This window comes from Pagrus pagrus (assembly GCF_965226575.1).
Source record: "Pagrus pagrus genome assembly, chromosome: 6".
In the NCBI taxonomy this organism is placed as follows: Eukaryota; Metazoa; Chordata; class Actinopteri; order Spariformes; family Sparidae; genus Pagrus; species Pagrus pagrus.
This window is the reverse complement of record NC_140190.1, coordinates 15,027,841-15,048,272: the sequence shown is the minus strand read 5'-3', so window position 1 is coordinate 15,048,272 and position 20,432 is coordinate 15,027,841. Positions and strand designations below refer to the sequence as shown.

The following is a 20,432-nucleotide window of genomic DNA, read 5'->3' as shown; positions in this document are numbered from 1 at the left end:
TGTGAACGATGAGGCGGTTATTAATGTCTTAATTGGTAGCATCATTAACTTACACCTAACTAAATCCATGATCGCCTCAGTGCGAGTGCAAAGTTGCAGTATACATGAGATCGACTGCTTTCACAAGCTCGCAGAAATACTTTCATGAACAGAATATTTATTTTCTGTCAGACTGTGAACCTAATATTGACAAGAAATTGACATATCATATCGCTATGCTACCCATCCATCCTCTTCCGAGAGCAGTCGGACTCTTCCTTTCTCACTTTTGTGTCTCTGGAGTTGTTTTTATTTGTTTAGCCATGCCAGATATTGAATTTTATAGAATAAACTTCAGAAAAGAAAATGATTTTCTGAGCGTGCAGACACTGGAGCCACGTGAGTTAGGCTGACATTATTCTCTCTCTCCCGTTCTCTCTAAGATTAAATGTTGTGATAGAACATCACAGAGTTATCTGTCACACATTCTGTGCAGATGTAATGGTTATAAGTACTCATCATGCCTTCTTTCAAATCAAAGCAGACGAGAGGAAGTCTGCTGTCTGTTCTTTGGTACAAATTGACGAATATTCACTCATAACTGATGTTGCTGCCATTGAGGAAAATATCTGTTCTGATCTCTAAAAAACATTTTCTTCATAGTTTACTATTGTGTTCAACTAAAACATTGGATTTTGACATAGTCAGTTTAAAGCAGCTTTCCTGCTCAAAAATCCGCTCAACACAACTCCGCTCACAACATAACATGGATACAGATACGTATTTCTTTTTAGCTCAGATAAAATATAGATTGTTGTTCAAGTGTGCAACTGTTTAATGCAACATAACTTATGTAAATAACATACTTATTTTAACCCAAACAACGATGCTTTACTAAACCTAACCACATACGTTTGGCGTATTTAACCTAACCAAACTGCGACCGTTTCACAACCATAACTTCTTGTTTATAACTGTCAACATAACATAACCACACTGTGACTGTATTACAATATTAACCACGTATTTGTCCTGTATGTCCTTTATGACCCTTATGATGTCCACTTTTGAGTTTAAATTATGTCAGAGATTCAGAGTTTATGATGTTGCTGTGTAGACTTATATTATAATCATATATTATATATTTTCTTTTAAAATAACAACAATATAGACCAGCCTTCATAAGGTGTTCATATATAACCCTAACCCTTGGCAAATGCCAAGCCTGGTTTGCTTATTTTTTCTTCTCAATTGGTAATCCTTTGTGTTTGAATGAAACTATAAAAGACATGCACAGCATTGTACTGTAGATTCATGCATGTTTCCGCAGGCAGCTGTGTGCTGTGGTGGGAATAATAGGCTGGCTTTTTGAGAGCCGTAAGCCTTTCAGGGCAGTGCAGTTCTGGGTGCTGCAGCCACGGGCTCTCTTCTGTAATGGCTTGTAATTCCTTCTGTCCAGTATAATCACCAACACAGCCTGACAGCATGCACACACAGACAAACACACACATATATATATACAGTAAGTGAGCGAAAGAGAGTGAGAGGAGAAAGGCTTTAATTCAAGGGTCATATTCGCATGGAGCAGGTCACGATCTCTGTTTGAAGACGTGTGTCAAAGAAGAGGAGAGCAGAGGAAATTCGGAAAAGGTCAGGAGAGTTCAGCTGTTACAGTAATCCAGGTGTGTGTGTTTATCTCCCAAGCTCTGAGACAACAAGTGGCCCTCATCTCCCACACAAGCTACGACCACCATTGGCCACAAGAAAATGTGTGTGTCTGTGCTGGGAGTTGGATGGTACAGGTGCCAGACTCTCCCACTACAGCCCCGTGGCGGCCGGAGAAGTTAATTGGCAGCATCTGGCTGTCTGAGAGCCCAAACGCACCCACCTTCCTCTTCCACCCCACCCTGTTCCTTCTCTCCCCTCCATCCCTCCAGCCCCCCCCACTCCTGTGGGTGCCGCTACCCCTAACACACATGGTGACACCAGTCTGGCTGCAAGCTGTGAACGAGGACTGTGTGTGTGTGTGTGTGTGTATGTGTGTGTGATATACCGGGGAGTATGGAGGCAGACAGGGCAGCCAGGCCCCCAGCTGACACCATCGTGCCAAGGGAAATGCGGGCAGACAGGCTGGCATCTTTGTGCCAAGGCCAGCAGGGCCCTCAGGGAGGATGAAGAGGGAGGGAGGCAGGGAGGGAGGGAGGGATACAGAGGCAGGATAGAGGGAGGAGGGAGGGGAATGGAGGGACAGATAGAGATCTTGGATGAGTACAATTCTACTGATCCTTTGACAGACACAACATGGGGTTTGCGTGCTGATCACGCCACACGCAACATGTGGTGTGGCGTCACTTGTGTGTCAGGCCATCTACTGAAAATGTATTAATCATGCTGTTATTCTGATAACCATTCAATCTTCTCAATCATTCATGAAGTGAAGAAACAGCTGCTGTTAACATGTTATAGACAAAAAAGATCACGTGGCAATGTCATCATTAGATTAAACACTGAAGAAAATAAGTGATCATTCTAGCTCTAGGAAGTCGAAGTCGCCTTGTAGAGGGTTGGACATCACCATCGAGTTTGCTGTTGAAATACAGTGAATGCAGTACAATGAGACCAAAGTAGATCCCCATACATATGGTTCAAAAACTACATTATCTTGTATAGCATCAAAAAAAGGCCTCATAGTATTTATAATACCAATTCGTATCACAATTAGGAGTTTATGCATTTTTCGTTTTTTAAATAAGATGAGGTTTTGAATGTAATTTTAACAGTTTTGTACGTGTGCAAAATGGAGTGTAAATACACAGCGTTTTGGTGGTGGTGGAGTTTAAGTGAGAAACAATTTGTGAAATTTGAAAAATGTGGTCATTGAATGCACTTGAAAGAAATTAAGTGATCCAAATTTTAGTCCACTGGGGCTTCTGTTTCGCAAATTATGTGGTGAGGTTTGAAAAAGTGAACTCAGCATAGAAAAATGTGAGGTAACAGTTGTCAGTCAGGTACAGTTTTTTTGCCGGAAAGGTGTGCTGTAGAAAAGGGGAAACTTCTGATGATACCTCCTCCCTGGTCTTTGAGTCCAGGAATACGAAAGTATTTTTATTCTTCGTGTGTTTCTCACTACCTGCTCATTTTAGGGGTCGTGACTCTCTTCACTTCTGATCTTATGTGCATGGTTGGGACAAAAATCCACTGTCCATATTCACCAGAGTGTTGGTAATTATACCATACCATACTTTCTTTAGTACCTGCTGTTATAAACAAGCCTTGTGTACCACAGGTGCACAGATTAATATAGATTATATCTTTAATATTGTCAGTCAACAGTTTGAAATACAATAACAATGTTGAAATGAACCTAGTTCAGTATATTATCATAATAATATGATAGGACCCTTGTGATATGTGAGGTTATTGCTCTTTTTTAACAAGCTTAAGTGGGGCAAATGAGCCGTTATTGGAAAAATTAGCAACACTGATTGTGTCTCAAGGATGATTCTTTAATTTATTTTGCTCGTCATTGCATTATTCAAGCTGTTGGTTATTTTTTCCACAACCGCAAGTCTTTGTGATCAGTGTAACAGACTACAGGAGGTGAGCTCATCTCTATGTGGAATTTAATAAAAAGTGATTTCAGAATGTGTCATGTGTGTTGCATTGCCTTCCACGGAGTAAATTTCCAGAGAGAATGATCTCATCACTCTGTGTGACCTTACTCCACACACACACACACACGCACGCACGCACGCACGCACACACACACACACACACACACACACACACACACACACACACACACACACACAAAATACAGTGGTCTTAGATCACTTGTCCCACTGTTACTGGCTTCACTTGCGAGTCAGATGCAGTGAGATCAGACTGTATTCTGTCATCCATGTCACATTTATAAATACATAATGACTTCAAACAAATCATGTACTTGTATGATTAAAACAGTCAGTGGCAGCCAGTGGTTGTAGTTTGTGACATGTGTCAGATTGAAACAGAAACAGAAATTTAGATACACATTGCATTTGCTCATTCTGTTGTTTAGGATACATTTAGAAAGGAAGAAAAAAACAGAAACTGAATAAAGAAAAAGACAAAAAAAGGATAATGAAAGTTAAAAAAATGACAGAAAGTGAAAGCAAGCAAGAAAGAAAGATATGAAAGTGAAAGAAAGAAAAAGTAAATGAAAGAAGGAACATGAAACAAAGTAAGATAGAAAAAAAAGAAAAAAGTAAAAGAAGATGAAACAAAGAAGAGTCAGTGGGCTTGGTCAGGTCTGGTCATTCCCTGTGCTGTGGTATAGACAAAATCACTGATGGACTAATGGACTGGACAAATAAGGTTACATCTACTCTGATCACATGATCACTATAGTGCCAAACATATACACATCATATAGCTTGGTAGTGGTGTGTGTGTGTGTGTGTGTGTGTGTGTGTGTTTGTCTGGGTAAGTGTCTGGTCTCTTGGAACATTATTATTATGACTTAGTCTGGCGCCAGTCTGTCTGTTCAGTCCGCACTCACATGCACACACATAGATAATGTGATGGGAGTATAATGTTGCACTCTGGGAAATGCTGCATCACACAATTATAGATGGACGGTTTGTTCTCTCTCTTCTTAAATTCACACACACACACACACACACACACACACACACACACACACACACACACACACACAAAGCCCACTCCTCCCACTAGCTTACACACCCCCACCACTCACCAGGGGCTTAAAGCTGACATCATCATTTTATTAGATGTGTGTGTGTGCGCTTGATTTTTCATTATGGCTGCTTGTGTGTGTTTTCTCCGTACCCCCCATTATTTCAGACGAATGTGCACCTGCCCTGTTGCCCCATAGGGGACCAGTGGCGCCACAGTGGCGAGGGCACAGTGATCATCTGCTTTCTGCTAATTGCCCTGCTGCCCCACAAGACGCAGGGGAGCTAGCCACTAGCAGGCACAGCGTGCTCCATCTAGCTGAGACCCCTCCGGGACATATACAGGGGCGCTTTTTTAACAGCAATTTAGGATTGATTCAGGAAAACAGGACAGTCCATTTTGAGTGTTTTATTTTTGTGTCCATGAAACAGATATCAAACTGCGAGTTCGTCTTGGTCTCTCTTTTGAAACAGTCTATACATTGTAATTATATTGTAATATATATATCATGTAGCCTTTAACTATCAGATAAATGTACATTCTCAACTGTGTTTCTCCTCTTTCATCCAACCTGCATCATCCAGCAGGTGTGTTTCCCCCTCAGGAGTCACGTTTCTGTTTGTGTAGCCTGCTTAGACAGACTCCCCCCTCTCGCTGTCTCTCTGAGTTCTCTACTTTTATCCCTCAACAGGTCACCTTTCACTCATAGGTGTGGCCCTCTACTGGTCCATCCAGGCACTGTCACAGTTTTTTTATTTACCCTTATTGAAAAGAACATTAAAAACAACCTGAAGATTTAATGTTGAGTTTAGTTTATTTGTAAGCACATGTTTAAGAAATGCTTAATTACTGAAACATGTCGTGCACTTGTGATTAAAACACCCAAGGCGCTTTTTAAATAATGAAAACAATTAAATAAAATAAGGAAAGAAATGATGAAAATAGAAGTATGTATTCTTATTTTTTATAGTATCTCAGGGTACGTGAGTTAGAGCAGCTACTGTAAATTCTCCAGCATTGTCATCTCTGCGGGAATCCTCAGAGCTGATAAAAGTATTCCTTGTAAATGAATGAGTGCTGTACATCTCTCGCATTTCTATCAGATTTACACTGGAACAGATTAACAGTTTGAGATAAGAGGCGATGGCTAGAGCACACAGTCATTTTAACACAGCAGACGTTAACATGATAAGAATTTGGTTTCTGCTCTTATCCTGGGGACTGCGGTGGGTGCAACAGCAGGGTGTGTTTCCATTTCAAGATCAACAACGTGACAAAGACAATGAGGGTGCGGGTCAGAGTCAAAGAGTCCTGAGAGTTTTGACAATTAAAAAAGGGAAGACTTAAAAATTAAATCACAGGCGCGAGGTAGAAGGTGTCTTCTCAACTCGACAGTACATTAGAGTGAGAAGTAGAGGACGGGGTGGGGAGAGGGTGACATGAAAAAGAGATGATTTACTGGAATAGATGTGTTTTTACACTCAAGGATAGACAAACGCACAAACCACCAGACAAAGACAGCTTAAAAAAACAGAAACTCCCTCTGTATTAAACATATCAGAAGAACAAACTGGGTTACTCCTACAAACAGCAAATGTGTTTTTATTTAGATGAGACTCAAAGATTTATGACTGCTATCACAATTTTATGGAAATAACTTCACGTTTTACGTCTGCTGCATAATCTCAACTCAGGTAAAGCACTGTGAGTGTGATCTAATATTGACCGACTTGATAAGTTACTTCTTAACAGTTGATATTTAATGCATTATCAATAGCAGGCCTTCAATCAAAGGGGTTTCTGTTTCTCCAAATCCTAATTTCTCCCAACTCCTGCTCTATTCAGTGGTCAGGGTCACTTCTCCAAACCTGCGCCAGCTGCAGAGTTTTATTTTTTGTCTGTATGTCAGAGTTTTCATGTACCTGTTTGTGATCGGATAACCTTATTGGCAACTAGAATACAAGTAACTGAGCAGATTACATGGTGTAATGCAAACTTAAGTACAAGTAAAATTACCCCAAAAATGACTTAATTACAGTAATTTGAGTAGCTGTAATTAGTTTATTCCACCCCTGAAATTACAACAACATTATGTAGAAATTAGCATTTTGTGTGATGTGGCGCCTCCCACAGTTTCTGAGTGGTACACCACTGTCGTTTATACAAATCCCAGGTCTGTAACAATTTGTCAGAGGTAATGTAGGTGCTAACCACAAACAAAACTCATTGCATCATAACAATGTCATGTGTTGAAAACTTGTATGTTGAAGTAAACATGTATGTAACGCTGTGATCCTACCCTCTCACTGAAGCTACATAGTGCAGAAACAAGGGATGAGGGGCAGAGTGGCTGAGACAGAGACACCATTCACCCTATTACAAGACAGTGTACCATCAAGTGGTTTTGAAGCTGTTATTTTAAAGTAACAAAAGTTTAACAATACTTCTTTAACTAATTAAATTGACTTGCACATTTTCGTGAAGATCAGAGCAAACACCAGAGAGTTGAGGGTTGCAACGGCTTTTCTACAGTGCCTCTAACAGGAAGGGGTCTAAAAGGCCACCTGATGAGAGTTCACCTCGTGGGTGTTTTGGTGCTGTCATGTTTCAGCCTCATCAAAGGGTGTCTCTGACCTGAGAAGGCTGCTAACTGCCTGTTGTCTCCACAGGTGTGCAACTCTCATGTCTCCTGTTAAAGGAAAGTCTGTAATTCACAAGTTTTATTGCTTCCTGAATGAACTCACTGCTGCTAGCCAGAAGACCTTACTAGTAGCATTAATCCCGGCTTTATCACATCATCAGCTCTGGGCATAATGTGCATCTTCTTGACTTAATGCTTACACACACACACTGCTGCGGAAAGTTATGATGAACCTCTAAAAATGGTGAAAATGAAGTCTCCCTCCTCAGCACCGTCACACTCGAGAGATTCTCTGACTTCCTCCTGCACATCCAATGCTCCTCCTTCACTGGTCTTTAAAGTTAGTCTTAACTGAAAGACACCTTCTTGTAAAGCCTCAGTTTTAATACATATACTGTACCACCACATACAATACACAGCTGGCCAACCAAATTACAAAGCAAGCACAGGTTGCCTAGTAACAGTGTCTCCAGAAAGCTTTGTTGCGACTTGATTTGCATCCAAAAAAGATAGATGGATGCCTCGAGAATATATAGCTCGTCACGTTCGCACACACATCCATCATGTGCTCACTTCCCCACACGTTCGACGCTCCTCAGATGATTCGGAGGCTGTTTTCTGCTTGACTTAGTATGCAAAACAAGAACACAGGCCTTGTTTTAAAAAAAAACAATGAGCCTATCTAACATCTGGCATCATTTTAGAGTGCCAAGAAATATTGCCTCTTCAATTATTGGCATAGTAACACAGAGGGAGTAAAGAAATATGTCATTCGGTGTGAAATGTTTGCCAAACGGATTGCCTATTTGCCTTAAATGAGACGCTGAGGGTTCTGTGCGGCTTGACAGCTGCATGGGCAAAATGGAAGACATTTAACCTTCCTAACAGTTGACAGGATGAACGTTTGACAAGCTGGAAGAGTCAACAGTGAGATAGAAAATAAAAAGGGAGTGTGTGTGTGTGTGTGTGTGTGTGTGTGTGTGTGTGTGTGTGTGTGTGTGTGTGTGTGTGTGTGTGCGCGTGTGTGTGTGTTGTGCATCCAGGCCTTGTGAGTTTTGTCCTGTGTGTTTTTGTCTTTGTCTGCGAGAGTGCTCAGAGCAGCGGTGATTGGCGTGTCCTCTACGCTTGATTGAGTTGGAAATATAGACAAGATGTCGCCCGTATGAAAGCTACCAATTTATAAGCCTTCATCTCGAAACTTCAGAGAGACGCCGGTGCCATCAAATCAGAGCGGGAGTTTGTAGCTACCAATGGATCAGAAGTAGAAAAGCCCCGGCAAGCAAAGTGACACCTCGCTAAAGGCTGCCTGCTAGCTCTATGAAACCCTCTCCCTTTTCATTCTCCCCATGTCTCTTTATTTAGTCCCTTTCTCTCCGACTTTGTCTCTTTACTTGTCTCTTTCTCTATTTGTCAGCGTGGTATTTCAGCCTCTCTATTTCTCTTTGCTCTGTGTCTTTTCCTTTATTCTGTAAGGCTGTGATGAGACGCTCTGGCAGTTAACTTGTCCCACAGCTCGCTGTCAAAGGAATGACCTTGATGTAGCTCACATGCGGTTTGAGTTTGCTGTTTCGTTTCAGTGTGCGACTCTTTGCATATTCCTGTTTGTGTGTGTGTTTCGGCGTCTCTGTAATCACTGAATTGTAAAACCGTGTGTGAGTGTGTTATCATCTGGGGGAAGCTTCTCTATTTTTTTTCCCCCCTTATCCCACGCAGTGATAATTCTGTTTGGGAACGACGGCACTGTACCACGTCAAGAGATGGGCAGGGGAGAGGCACAGGGAGGTACCATTTAGATAAAACAAATTGCCAGCTGCCGAGCAGGAGCAGCCACAGCTCAGAAAAAAAAAAAAAACACCAAAGGGACTGTGTGCATTAGTGTGCATGTGCTGAAGATTTTCTGTTTTTATGTTTGTGTGCATGACTGTGGTACCTAAGGAAAGTGCAGCCTCGTCCGTAGCCTGTAGTTCAGGCCTTCCAGGCAGACTCTTTAAGTCACAGATCTTTTTTTTCTCTTGGCGTATAACTATAATGCTGTGATGGGACAAGCAGCAGTAATTAAAATCAATAGCCAGGACTTTTTCAGTCTCCGGCAAGGTCACACGCTGCCCGGTAGAGAGGAAGAGAAGGAGAAACAGAGAGAAGTGGGATTGCATGGATGGGCAGAGCCAAACAGGGAAATATGTAAAGAGGTGAGGTGTCATCTTATTTTAATTAACCTGCACCTCGGAGGGCTGGCGCCACAGCACTGCACCAGTGTGTGTGTGGGTTTGTCACATGGAGGTTTATTTTGTCCTTGTCGTTCACTTTTATTCACTGTGTGCTCAAGTTTAAACCCATGCAGTCCAAAGAATTATATTCATGTGCAATTAGGGGGGTGCTCTCATTTTCTTCCACTTCTTTGTCCAGCTTTACAATCTGTAAGACAAGGCTGGTGAGCTGGGTGTGGTATAGCTGGCCACTGGCTGCATTAGTATTCTGCTGAGATAGCCACATGCAGATACATTCCCCTTTCTCCTCCTCTGAAGGAATAATCAGCCCTGCCTTCCTCTCCCCTCTCCCCCCACTGTCTGAGAGAGGCCGAATGATTTAGCTTTTTGTTTTACTAGCTACCTGCAGGGACATCTTCAAGTGTTTGAAAATGCATGCGAGTGTGTTCACTATGCATTTCAATGCAAGTCTGTCGCCAAAACCAAATGCATTAGGGTGTCTGAGCAAACATAAAACTCTCATGTGTCCTCTCTCTTCAGAGGTGAGTCACAGAGAGAAGTTCACTCCGTCAGAGCTAGCGCAGAGCAGTCTGTCCTGTTTGTTGATTATCAGGTGCTGTTCCTATCACAGCCCCGATAGCATCTTCATCTGATCTGCTGCCAGAGACGCTAGCTCAGTAGCCAGCCCCACCATCACACAGCCACTACGCTGCTAGCCGCCACCCGTTTCAGTATATCTTCGTATCAGGCCCAGATCTGCCATCGCCCTGCTCTCTCATCTTCTCCTTATCTCCTTATTCCACCTTTCTCCCCGCTCCCAACACCACAAACCCACCAGTCACTCGTCGTCCTCATCTTCTTCCTCCTTTTATCCTCCTCTCTCAGTTGCTGTTGTTCCCCCATGCTTGGTCTTCCTCACGTAAACTGTCAAGGCGGAGTCAGTGAGTGACAGGACCAGACGAGAGATTTGGAGAAAGACGGGGGAAAGAGGAAAGGTGGAGATAGACAGGAGGCAAATAGTTACTTGCATGCATACAGCATCCTCCTGACCATGTCTCAGTGGTGAGGGCTAAACGAGGAAAGATAGGAAGACAGACAGGCGAAGAGTGCAAAAAGAAAACATGTGGAGTGAGCAGAGAAGTTCTACAGACAGCAGCAGTCCTGTCCCCATACCCCATCGATCGTCTGTGAGGTGCATGGATCAGTCATCTTATTTCGCCCTGGACCCAGCATCCAACATGGAACACACAGTTCAGCAGAGTACACGACGAAGAAGACACGGAATACACGACGCGCAGCACATCACAAACACCGCACAACGTTCAGCACGACAAGAAACATGACATACTGATACACAGATTAGATGCTTATCCGTCCCTCGCTCTGTATAAGTTTTCTAAATTGCTCACAACAACTTGAGACTTTAAGCGAAAAAGCAAACACATTTTCTGCTTTCCACTCAGACTTCAATTCGAAATTACACATCATGCAAAACAGCACAGATAGCGCAATGGTGTCACAGTCGTCATATTTAGAATTTCTCGCGCTCACTTGGAAATTACTGCCTTTTAAAATGCAAAGCTGAAAACACCAGGCGGCCACATTTGATACTCAAACTGTGATGCCAAATCCTCCAGCAGCCCGATGAATTAGAAGCAGAGGTCAAAATGTGAGTGCTCAAAGAGCAAAGAGAGTAGATGAATGACATACGAGGCATTTTTGTCGACCATGGTGTCGGACCATTGCTAGTGTTCCTTTCATTCTTCAAAAGTGTTGTGTTTCTGAAAGTAGTTCTGAAGGAGAGCGATATTAGAAATCTCAGTCTGCCATTAATTTATCAAGCTAGTTGACAATTATCAATCATTGTGGTTTAATGTAGTTGTTTCACTGATATCATTAATGTTTATTCTAAATGATGTTTTATCACATTTTGTGCTTTCTGGGTTTGCCTCAAATAATAAATAGTAGCTATGGTGTTCGAATGACAAATGAGGAGCCTCCAAATGGTGATTAATGATCAGAAATTGTTGTTAGTTTAGAAAAATAATCAGTTTTTCTGTGTTGGTTTGTTTTAACATTCACTCCTCATAAGTTAAGAACCTCTCAGACTTCCCAAGCAGCTCGAGTGCCAGGTGATTTCTCCTCACTTCCCGCAGTCCTTGTACTCTTTGCTTTGCCAGCTGAGTTCAACATCTCCGGAAGACGGCAAACTGACAAGTTGATGCAACTTAGGCGTCACGATTTCTCAACTCTCTCTGTGTATAACTCAGGAGTCACTGTTTCCTTGTCTATCTTCACACTTTCTGCACTTTTTCCCCCGTGCTCTCACTGTTTCTCAAATCATCACCTGATGCAGTTTTAACCCTTATAGACTTCACATTCTTGAATTAAAAGCCCCGTCTTGTTAATTACTCCTCTAATTTCTCTGTAATGTGTTTGTCTTTTGGTGTTTGCAGGCAGAGACTTCCAGCCAAAAACGTGTACTACTACCGTTGCCCTGACCATCGGCGCAACTATGTCATGTCTTTTGCCTTCTGCTTTGACCGAGAGGACGACGTTTATCAATTTGCCTACTGCTACCCGTACACCTACTCCAGACTGCAGCACTACCTGGCCAGCCTGGAGCGCAGGAACCTGCCCTACCTGCAGAGGGAGCAACTGGGACTCAGTGTGGTGAGTTGGGAGACGGAAAGTGCATGTGGGGGGGTCGGTACTGGTTTTTATGGCTGGAGCAGAGAAGCCAAAAGGTGGTGAAAAACAGTGTCGGAGGGGTTGTAAATTGTAGTGTGTGTGTGTGTGTGTGTGTGTGTGTGTGTGTGTGTGTGTGTGTGTGTGTGTGTTTTCAGAATAGGGGGACCCAGATTGGTAACTTAGGTGTGCCTGCCGGTCATAACTTCAGCCTCTCATGTTATTATTAGGATTGCTGCACTCAGAAATGACGGACTGTAAGCCTCTGGGTGTGTGCATGTGTGTGTGTGTTTGTGTGTAAATGACTCTGTGTGTAATCAGTAGAGCTCTCACCTCGGCAGTAGGAGCTAGTGTATCATACACGCTGCCTCCAGTCTTGTCTGCTCTTATCAAATAATTGTAGGAGAAAAACTCATTAGAAATGCTTGAGAGATTATGACTTTTTCTTCTGTCCTCCAACATTTGTCAGAGAAAAGCTCCCTGCAAGGGGGGCGCCATGAAAGTACAGGTATTTGTAAGGAGTGCCTGACCATAAAATACAGAAAATGTAGAAACCATGGCATGAAACGGCTGACAGTACAGTTAAAAAACCAAGAGTAATACCTCGATAAATAAAGGATCTGGTGACCTACAGTTATAATAACAATATAAATGTGAGTATTTTAGATTCTAATTGTGGTCGTATTTTAAAAGAAGCTTCAGTGCAAATTCAATATTGAAAGTAAGAGAAAGGTTGCCAGGTTGTAAAAGCAAGTGCGTTTTACTTCAGGGTCCCCAAAATTCTGCTGGAAATTACGTGACCGGCTACTCTGTCAGAAACAAAAGTAGATACACAACAGAAGTAGAACAACTCGGTTATTTGTTTTCAATTCAGCCAACAAGGCTTAGAGGATTAAAAGCCATTGAGTGGTTCACCAGTTTCACACTTTTAATGTCAGGCAGCAGGAGCAGGGAGTGTTTAGTTGCATTAGCAACACAGCTCAAGGAGTGCTCAGCAAACAAAGATGCCTCTTTCCAGTAGGTAGACAAATGGTAATGCTGAAGCACATACACGCATCGTGTCCTGCAAATCCCTTGTGCTGTTGTAGGCAACTTGAATCTTGCTAGGGAATGGCGGACTCTGCCACTAACATAAATATTTTAAAATTGGGCTTGATACAATTAAAATGACAAAATGTGTGTTGTTGATAACAATCATACTAATATCTAATATTTCACATGTTTTACATATCTATATATGCTGTACCTGTGTGTATATACAGATTCATCATTCATTCATCAACACACATATAATGAAGCGGCTTGGTGTAGCAATGCATGACAATATCTAAGAAAAAGTATAATTGCTCATTTATACTTATGTTTGGGTCTATTCTTATTTTTATTTGTTGCTCTTAATCTTTATCTTCTCTGAGTTTCTTTATTTTTCCTGTACTCTTCTGTCCTTGTGCTGTGGTAAAAGCAAAATTTCCCTTCTGGAAGATGATTAAAATATCAAAGCTAGAGTTGGTACGTTATTCTTTAACCATGTTTTGTAATATTTGCAGAAAGTCTCTCAACATCTCAACAGCAATCAATAAATCAAAAAAGAAAAAAAAAAACAGTAAATGCGGCTGTTGCAGGCCTCTAGTAAGCCCATCCAACTGTTTCATTTGGCCGGTAAGATTGGACAGGTTACCTGTCTGTCTACATACATATCTCTCTGCCACACACACACTCTGCCCAAACACTCAATGCACATGACTCATTCACAAAGCTAGGTGGATATATTGTTAAAGCTAATAGCAAGCTAGTCGCACAAGAATGTTTCCCAGTACTAACATACTAGCTTGACAGCGGTGATTACTAACAAGAGCCATATTTGTTGTTTAAGTTCATTGTGACAATCTTGTGTGTTTTCCTGACTTTTGTTCAGCTGCTAACTGAGTAGCACAAAGCACAGTCCAAGAATAGAGCGTTCAGCGGCTAGTTTGCACAAAGCACACACCTATAGTAGTAAGGAGTCGGTGTCAGTGTAGTGGGCATTCATGTTGTTCATGGAGTAGTGGCTGTGGAGGGAAGCCTGAAGGCAGGGTTAGGATTTATTCAGTTGGATGCTTTCAAAATGTAGCTTGCTTTTGCTGGTTTCTACAATCTTACCACCCCCAGCTTTAATGATCTATCTTAATGTATGTTTCTGTTCTATATATTTTGCGTATGGTCACAATTTGTACTTTTAGTTCAGTTTATGTGTTTATCTAAAATCTAAATGATTATTATTTTAAGTCTTTTGAGATCTGGACACATTCATTTCCAGTATATCTGTAATCTATAGTGCTAGCAGTCTGCTTCCCACTCCTGTTGTTAATTCTTACAGCCATACAACCTGTTGTCACTAGACAGCCGGATGAATAAAAATCAGGGTGAAGAACACCACGGCATAACAAAATATAAAATGGACATATGGTTTGAAGGCCAGAACTAAAGAGTACCTCACTAATCTTCTCTGTCCATCTGTACTACTACCGTGTTTTGTGTGACATAGTGTAAATACGAAGCTTTACAATTCTGCCTGTGCAGCACAGTATACTTCGTGCTTTATTTTTAAGCCACATCATTTGTCTGAGTGAGACAGAGGGGAACAGAGAGAGGACAGACTCGCTTGGTTTGGCTCACGGAGTCAGTATTAGTATTCATAGTCATAGAGAGGTTTTATGGCCGTATTTTTCTCTTTATGTTCTCTGGGCCTGGGTGGCAGACAGCCCAGCCCCACCCTCTCATATCTCTTTCTCTGTCTGCTCCCCCCCCCTCTCTCTATCTCATGCACATATGCAACTCCACACACATACACACACACAGGTCAGAGGGGAAGGGATGAGAAGGGATGAGGAGAGCTTTCTGGCTGCATCAAAGTTTAAAGACGGATTGCTGCCGTTTCCGAGGTAGAGTCTTTGCAGGGACACCACAATAGCTTTAACCTTCTAATGGGTACAGTTATCTCATAAGGATGGAAATAAGAGCAAGGGCCATTTGCACTGACATTCTTCTATCTTGCTGACTAATTTGTTTTCTACAGTATATTCCCCTGAACAAAATCTCTGCCATCCAGCCTGCACTGGCAGAGTCAGATACTGTAAAAAAAGGTCAGCTCGTTTTAATTTTTTACCTCCAGCCCTCTTCATCTTTATGAATGAGGTAGTGTTTACTGATTTATAAGTCAGGTATTTTTTCTACTTTCTTACTCAAGCCAAGATTCACTAAAGCAGAGTGAATTGAAATTAATGGTAAATTACACTGAGCTAGATTGAGTTCACTTGGGCTTCGAGAGAAGACTTTAATTGAGAGGGAAGATAGAGGGACAGAAACAGGGAGAGAGAAGTTCTGGGATGAATGAAAAGGGCAAGCCAGGAGGATCTGTATAACATTTTCAGATCAGCCTCTCAATTCTTAAATCTTTTACTCTCACTCAAACTGCCAATTTAGGCTTTGCAATAAGACCGTGATTCACCCGTTTGGGACATTTTACTTTCATTTCTACATCTCACAGTGGTTGGTAACTCCCCAAGTTGTTCACTGCTGATCATCCAGAAAGAGAAACAAGAAAGAAGTGGTTATTGGTAGAATAGATGGAAAATCCCGAATGGTCCCAGTACAGCCTTAAAACCACCAAAAAAGATCGTCTAAAAGACATTAAAAACTGGGTGTCTAAGTTCTGATAAAAGTGAGATGCTCATCAATGGCCCTGACAATCTACAAACACAATTACAGTCCTCACTTGGTCCTTTTTTAATCAGTACTAAGCTTACTGTCAGAGCTTTCCAGTGTGTTGTCTGAGTCCAACCTTAATTTTGAAATGCATATTAGCAAGGTCTTCCAATCTTGGTTTTGTCATCTAAGATATACTGACAAAATCTTTTCATTTCTGAGCTTCAGAGACACTAAATCCATCGCACATGCTTTCATTTCCTCATGTTTAGATTACAGTACTGGCTGCACTGACATAAATCAGACAACAATTCACAAATCATTTCAAGTCTGTGACATCTTTACATTGGCTAACAGTTTATTACAGATTTTTAAAATTTACTTGTTACATTTAAAGTACTGGACTGGACCAAAACTATATCTCTGAATTACTGCGCAGCTGTCCTGCACATAGCCTGAGGTCCTGAGGTAAGAACCTGTTGGCTGTCCCCATGTCAAGGTGACTAAAGAGGACTGTGCTTCTGGTGTTAGGCCTTTGCTGCTCGACATCGACCTGCTCACTAGTCCGTCAATACTCAAATTTGCAAAATTAATATCCTCTTTTAATTCACTTCCAAAAGGAATTGGTTGAGATTTTGGCAAATATCCTTATGTGTTCTCTGGCAACAAGTCAGTCGAGAAGATACAACTCCCATATATGTTTGTTAAAAATTAGGCTACAGCCACCAAGACTGGAAACAAGGGGACTTACTAATTGACACGTTATGTCTTATTTACTTAATTCTCACAATACGCTTTTTACATAGGGTTATTATTGACTGGCTGGAAGCAGTAGCCAGGCGTGTAAATTTAACACAGGTTAAACAAACAATGTATAATGTAACATGATAATTAGACAGAGCCAGGCTAGTTGTCTCCCTTGTTAACAGTTATTGTTCTAAGCTAAGCTAACTGGCTCGTAGTTGTAGCTTCATATTTAAAGCAGAAATAGACAACTTTTCAACTTACTCCCTACCTAACGTTTCCCTGTGGTATTACTATTGCCACAGCCATCACAAACACAGCGATAGCAACATAGCTACTGCTAGCAGCCTGGCTAATGTCCAAAGCAAAACAAAAATAAAAACCAGCAACAGTAAGAATCCCAGTTCAATCTAGAAACCTTGATCTCAGTGCTGTAGAAAGGGCAGAATAACATCTGGTTGCATTAAAAAGTAGGCAGGTTTTGTTGATAACTGTTGATAACCGTCTCAAGGCCCAGTGGTAATGGCAAACACTTATAAACAGGGAAACAGACTTGGACGAGACACCAGTGGGCTCTCCATCAGGTGAATGCCCGTCCATTCGCTCTTGTTTTACCTCAGTTTTTAACGCTCTGCCTCTTTGCCTTCTGTACCTCCTCCATCAACGAGTTATTTTGCATTGTACAGTTGCTACAGTGATTCCAGTTTTTCCACTCCTGAAGATTGTGACTGGGGCAAACACTGTCTCTTCCTGTTTTGATTGCGCAATGACTGACGTGCTTACTTTATGCAGATATTCTGGGTTTTTTTAAACGCACAGCAGGTACAGCTGCCCTTGCTGATGTCTTGTTGCTGGTTCAGTTTACAGCAGTTCAATGCTCTGCTTCCTGTCAGTGCTACTCGCTGCTCCCCACACAGAGGCAGAGCTGACGGTCATCTTCTGCTGGTAATACACTGACTAGGGATAAGTACCTCATACAACCCCACATCAAAAGACCCGAACTATCGCCCTTTAACAGGTGTGTTTGTATGTGTGAATAGATTTTTGCTCATTAGCTGGTGGTGATTACCTACAATGCCTAAAAGACACAGGTCCTTAAAACACACACACACACACACGCACACACACACGCCCACACATACATCTCCCACAAAGACAAATACCAGGAGAATTTCTCTTATTCCCCAGAGGAGAAGGGTTTGGATTCCTGCTCGGCTAGGTTCATGGCGGGTTCATCAGCGTCTGTTCCTCAGGTCCCTGTCTGTCTGAACATTTCCCTTTGTAGACCATCCTGACAGTATCTGAGCAAACCTCTCTCTCTTTCTCCCCCTGAGGCATCCATGTCCACTGAGACACAGAGAAAGAGACAACATGCGTTTGACCTGCTACAGTACTAACAAGCCTTTTTGAAAAGATGCCTACTGCTTCCTTCTTTCAAACTATTTCCTCATTTCTGTACGCGCCTCAAGTTTCCCCCGGCCATCTGGAATTGAAAGCACCTTATTTGCGCACCTTGCCTGTTGACAAAGCGTTTTTCCTTTTTTCTCACTAGTTGGCAGTGTCTGCCCGGGAGTTGCGGAGGCAGCAGTTTGAGTTTTCCTTCTGCTGGCCCCGCTGGGGAGGGTAGGGCTATGACACTATTAGTCACCTCTGACACAGCACAGCCTCTAACTGTAGACCAGATGGAAGGAAAGTGTAAATGAGAGACCTCAGGGTGGCGGAGTGGACGGGCCACTGACCAGCTTTAAAGTTGTCTGAGACCTAACCTGCATGCCACTGAAGAGGCCGAAATCTGTGCTTGCTATTATTCTGTGATTCTGTTCACACGCACACATCAAGAAAAATCTATTGATCTCAGAATCACAGCACAGGGATGTCACATCCACTCAGTTCTTCTTTTTTTCTTTTGAAATCTCACAAATCAAAGCAAGATTTTGATAGATCACTTGCACTGTGCTGAAGAGAGGCAGCGGTCACTGTCAGCTGCAGTGACTTAACATTACTTAGACTGTTGTGATTGAATTTTAGACCTAATCCTGTCTGCTATCAGTGTTCAGGTACCATGTCTGGGTGCCTGCTCAGTGGGAGTGGAGTCTCGAAGAACAGGGTCTTTTTTTTCGCATCTGGAGCAAGAGGAGGGGAGTGGAGTGGGCACTGCAGCTATATCTGCCTGGCTGCCTCTCTCTCTCCTTATCTCTGTGTTTGTACACTGTGTGCCAAGATCCAATCAATAGCCACTCCAGCCGTGGAGAGAGGAGAAGGTCAGCAGCCACACTGGAGGAGCCGGCTAGGCAAACTGATGGAGACACAGAAAACACAGGAAACGCACAATGGGCAAGGCACATGTCTTCTCTCATGTTAAGCGTACTGCGAGGAACTTTTAACTGGTAATGAAACAGTCTCAATTTAATACCGATGCCTCTGCGTGACCTGCAGAAGCAAACATGACCATCCGCTAGAAGATTGACTATTTCTATAAAGTTATGAAAGTTGTTCTTGATGACCGTCACAGGGTCAGATTCCGACTTATTCATGTTTGTTTTTTTTGTCAGAGTAGTATTTTTTTTGGCGTGCTGAGAATGAATTGAAAGCCTGTAGAAAGAAGCTGCTCTGTAGAGTGTTGCAGGAATGAGTCCTAGCACCTCCAGTTCCCTTGTCTCGAAGTCAATGTTTTTTTTTAAAGGTTTTCGGTTAACTGCCTGGAATAAGGTCTGTGGTTATCACAAGCTTAAGATATTTTCACATTTGTTCTATGACATAACACATCAGTCAATAACCGACGTGTGAATTTAAAAGGATTCGCGTGCTTTATAAAGGCATGCTAACAAGTCGCTAAATGAGACTACAGAGGTTCTCAGGGACATTGAATATCATCCCGCAGACACAGACTCCTCTCGTCACTAATCCATCTTTACAGGCGGACTTTAGTTAAAAATATTCTTACTCAAATTTTAGATTGATGAATTTATAGTATAGTGTAGTAGGGAGCTTAGTGGCGGTGACATTGAATTAATGCGACCGTGATGTAGCTTGTTTATAGCCTAACTTTTCACCCCTGGCGATTGCAAAATCATAAGAGTGGTGTTCATCTGTGAAGTTTATCTTGCTGAACGAAAAGTGTAAATATCATAAACTTTTGTTTGCCACAGAGCTTATTTTCTGTAATAGTCCAACAGTTAATTGAAAAACTGCTGAGCTGTTTGTCGAAAGAAACCAGGACAATGTCAACTTCTGGGTTAGCCTACAAAAATACAGTACGTCATCTTTGGTGGTATGGTACGGCGCTAAAACCAAGTTTGCTGTGTTTCACCATCGGGATATAACAGTTATTATTCTTACATGGCCACAAATTAATACATTACTTGTGTTTAAAAAAATAAATTGTTGTTAAAAATATGCTGTGTCTTTCTTTTACTCACTTTCTAAACAAATGCTTGTGCAAGCTGGACCAGGATCTTTAGAAACAATGTGGTGGTGCTCTTACTGCTTTTGTCCAAAGCCACCAGAATCAACACTGTTAAGAGCTCGCTTTGTAATGCATATTCTATTCCATTAGAAAAAGTACAACTGACAACAGGCTTTTGTCAGGTAGGAATCAATTTAGGCTTGAAACTTGGAGTTTTTCGATTGCAATGAGATTTTTTTTGTAAGAAGATATTAGAAGACGTTTTAAAATGAGTATTTTTCACAACGTTTCAAATGTTGGAAAGACAGAAAGCTCAGTTATAGTTTCGGACTCCTGGACAAGAAATATCTGTGTGTATTTTCCACACTGAATAAATGAGTTAACTTTCAGGCATAACATAAAT

At 41.9% G+C, this 20,432-nt stretch overlaps 1 protein-coding gene across 2 annotated transcripts in view; it reads left to right on the top strand.

Moving 5' to 3' along the window:
* The window catches only part of agbl4 (AGBL carboxypeptidase 4), a 280,634-nt gene that overhangs the window by 135,453 nt on the left and 124,749 nt on the right, over positions 1-20,432 (top strand). For both annotated transcript variants that reach the window (XM_084355474.1, XM_084355475.1), the window contains exon 5: positions 11,964-12,180. In XM_084355474.1, coding sequence (XP_084211600.1) covers positions 11,964-12,180 — 217 coding nt within the window. The remainder of the gene's footprint in view (positions 1-11,963; positions 12,181-20,432) is intronic.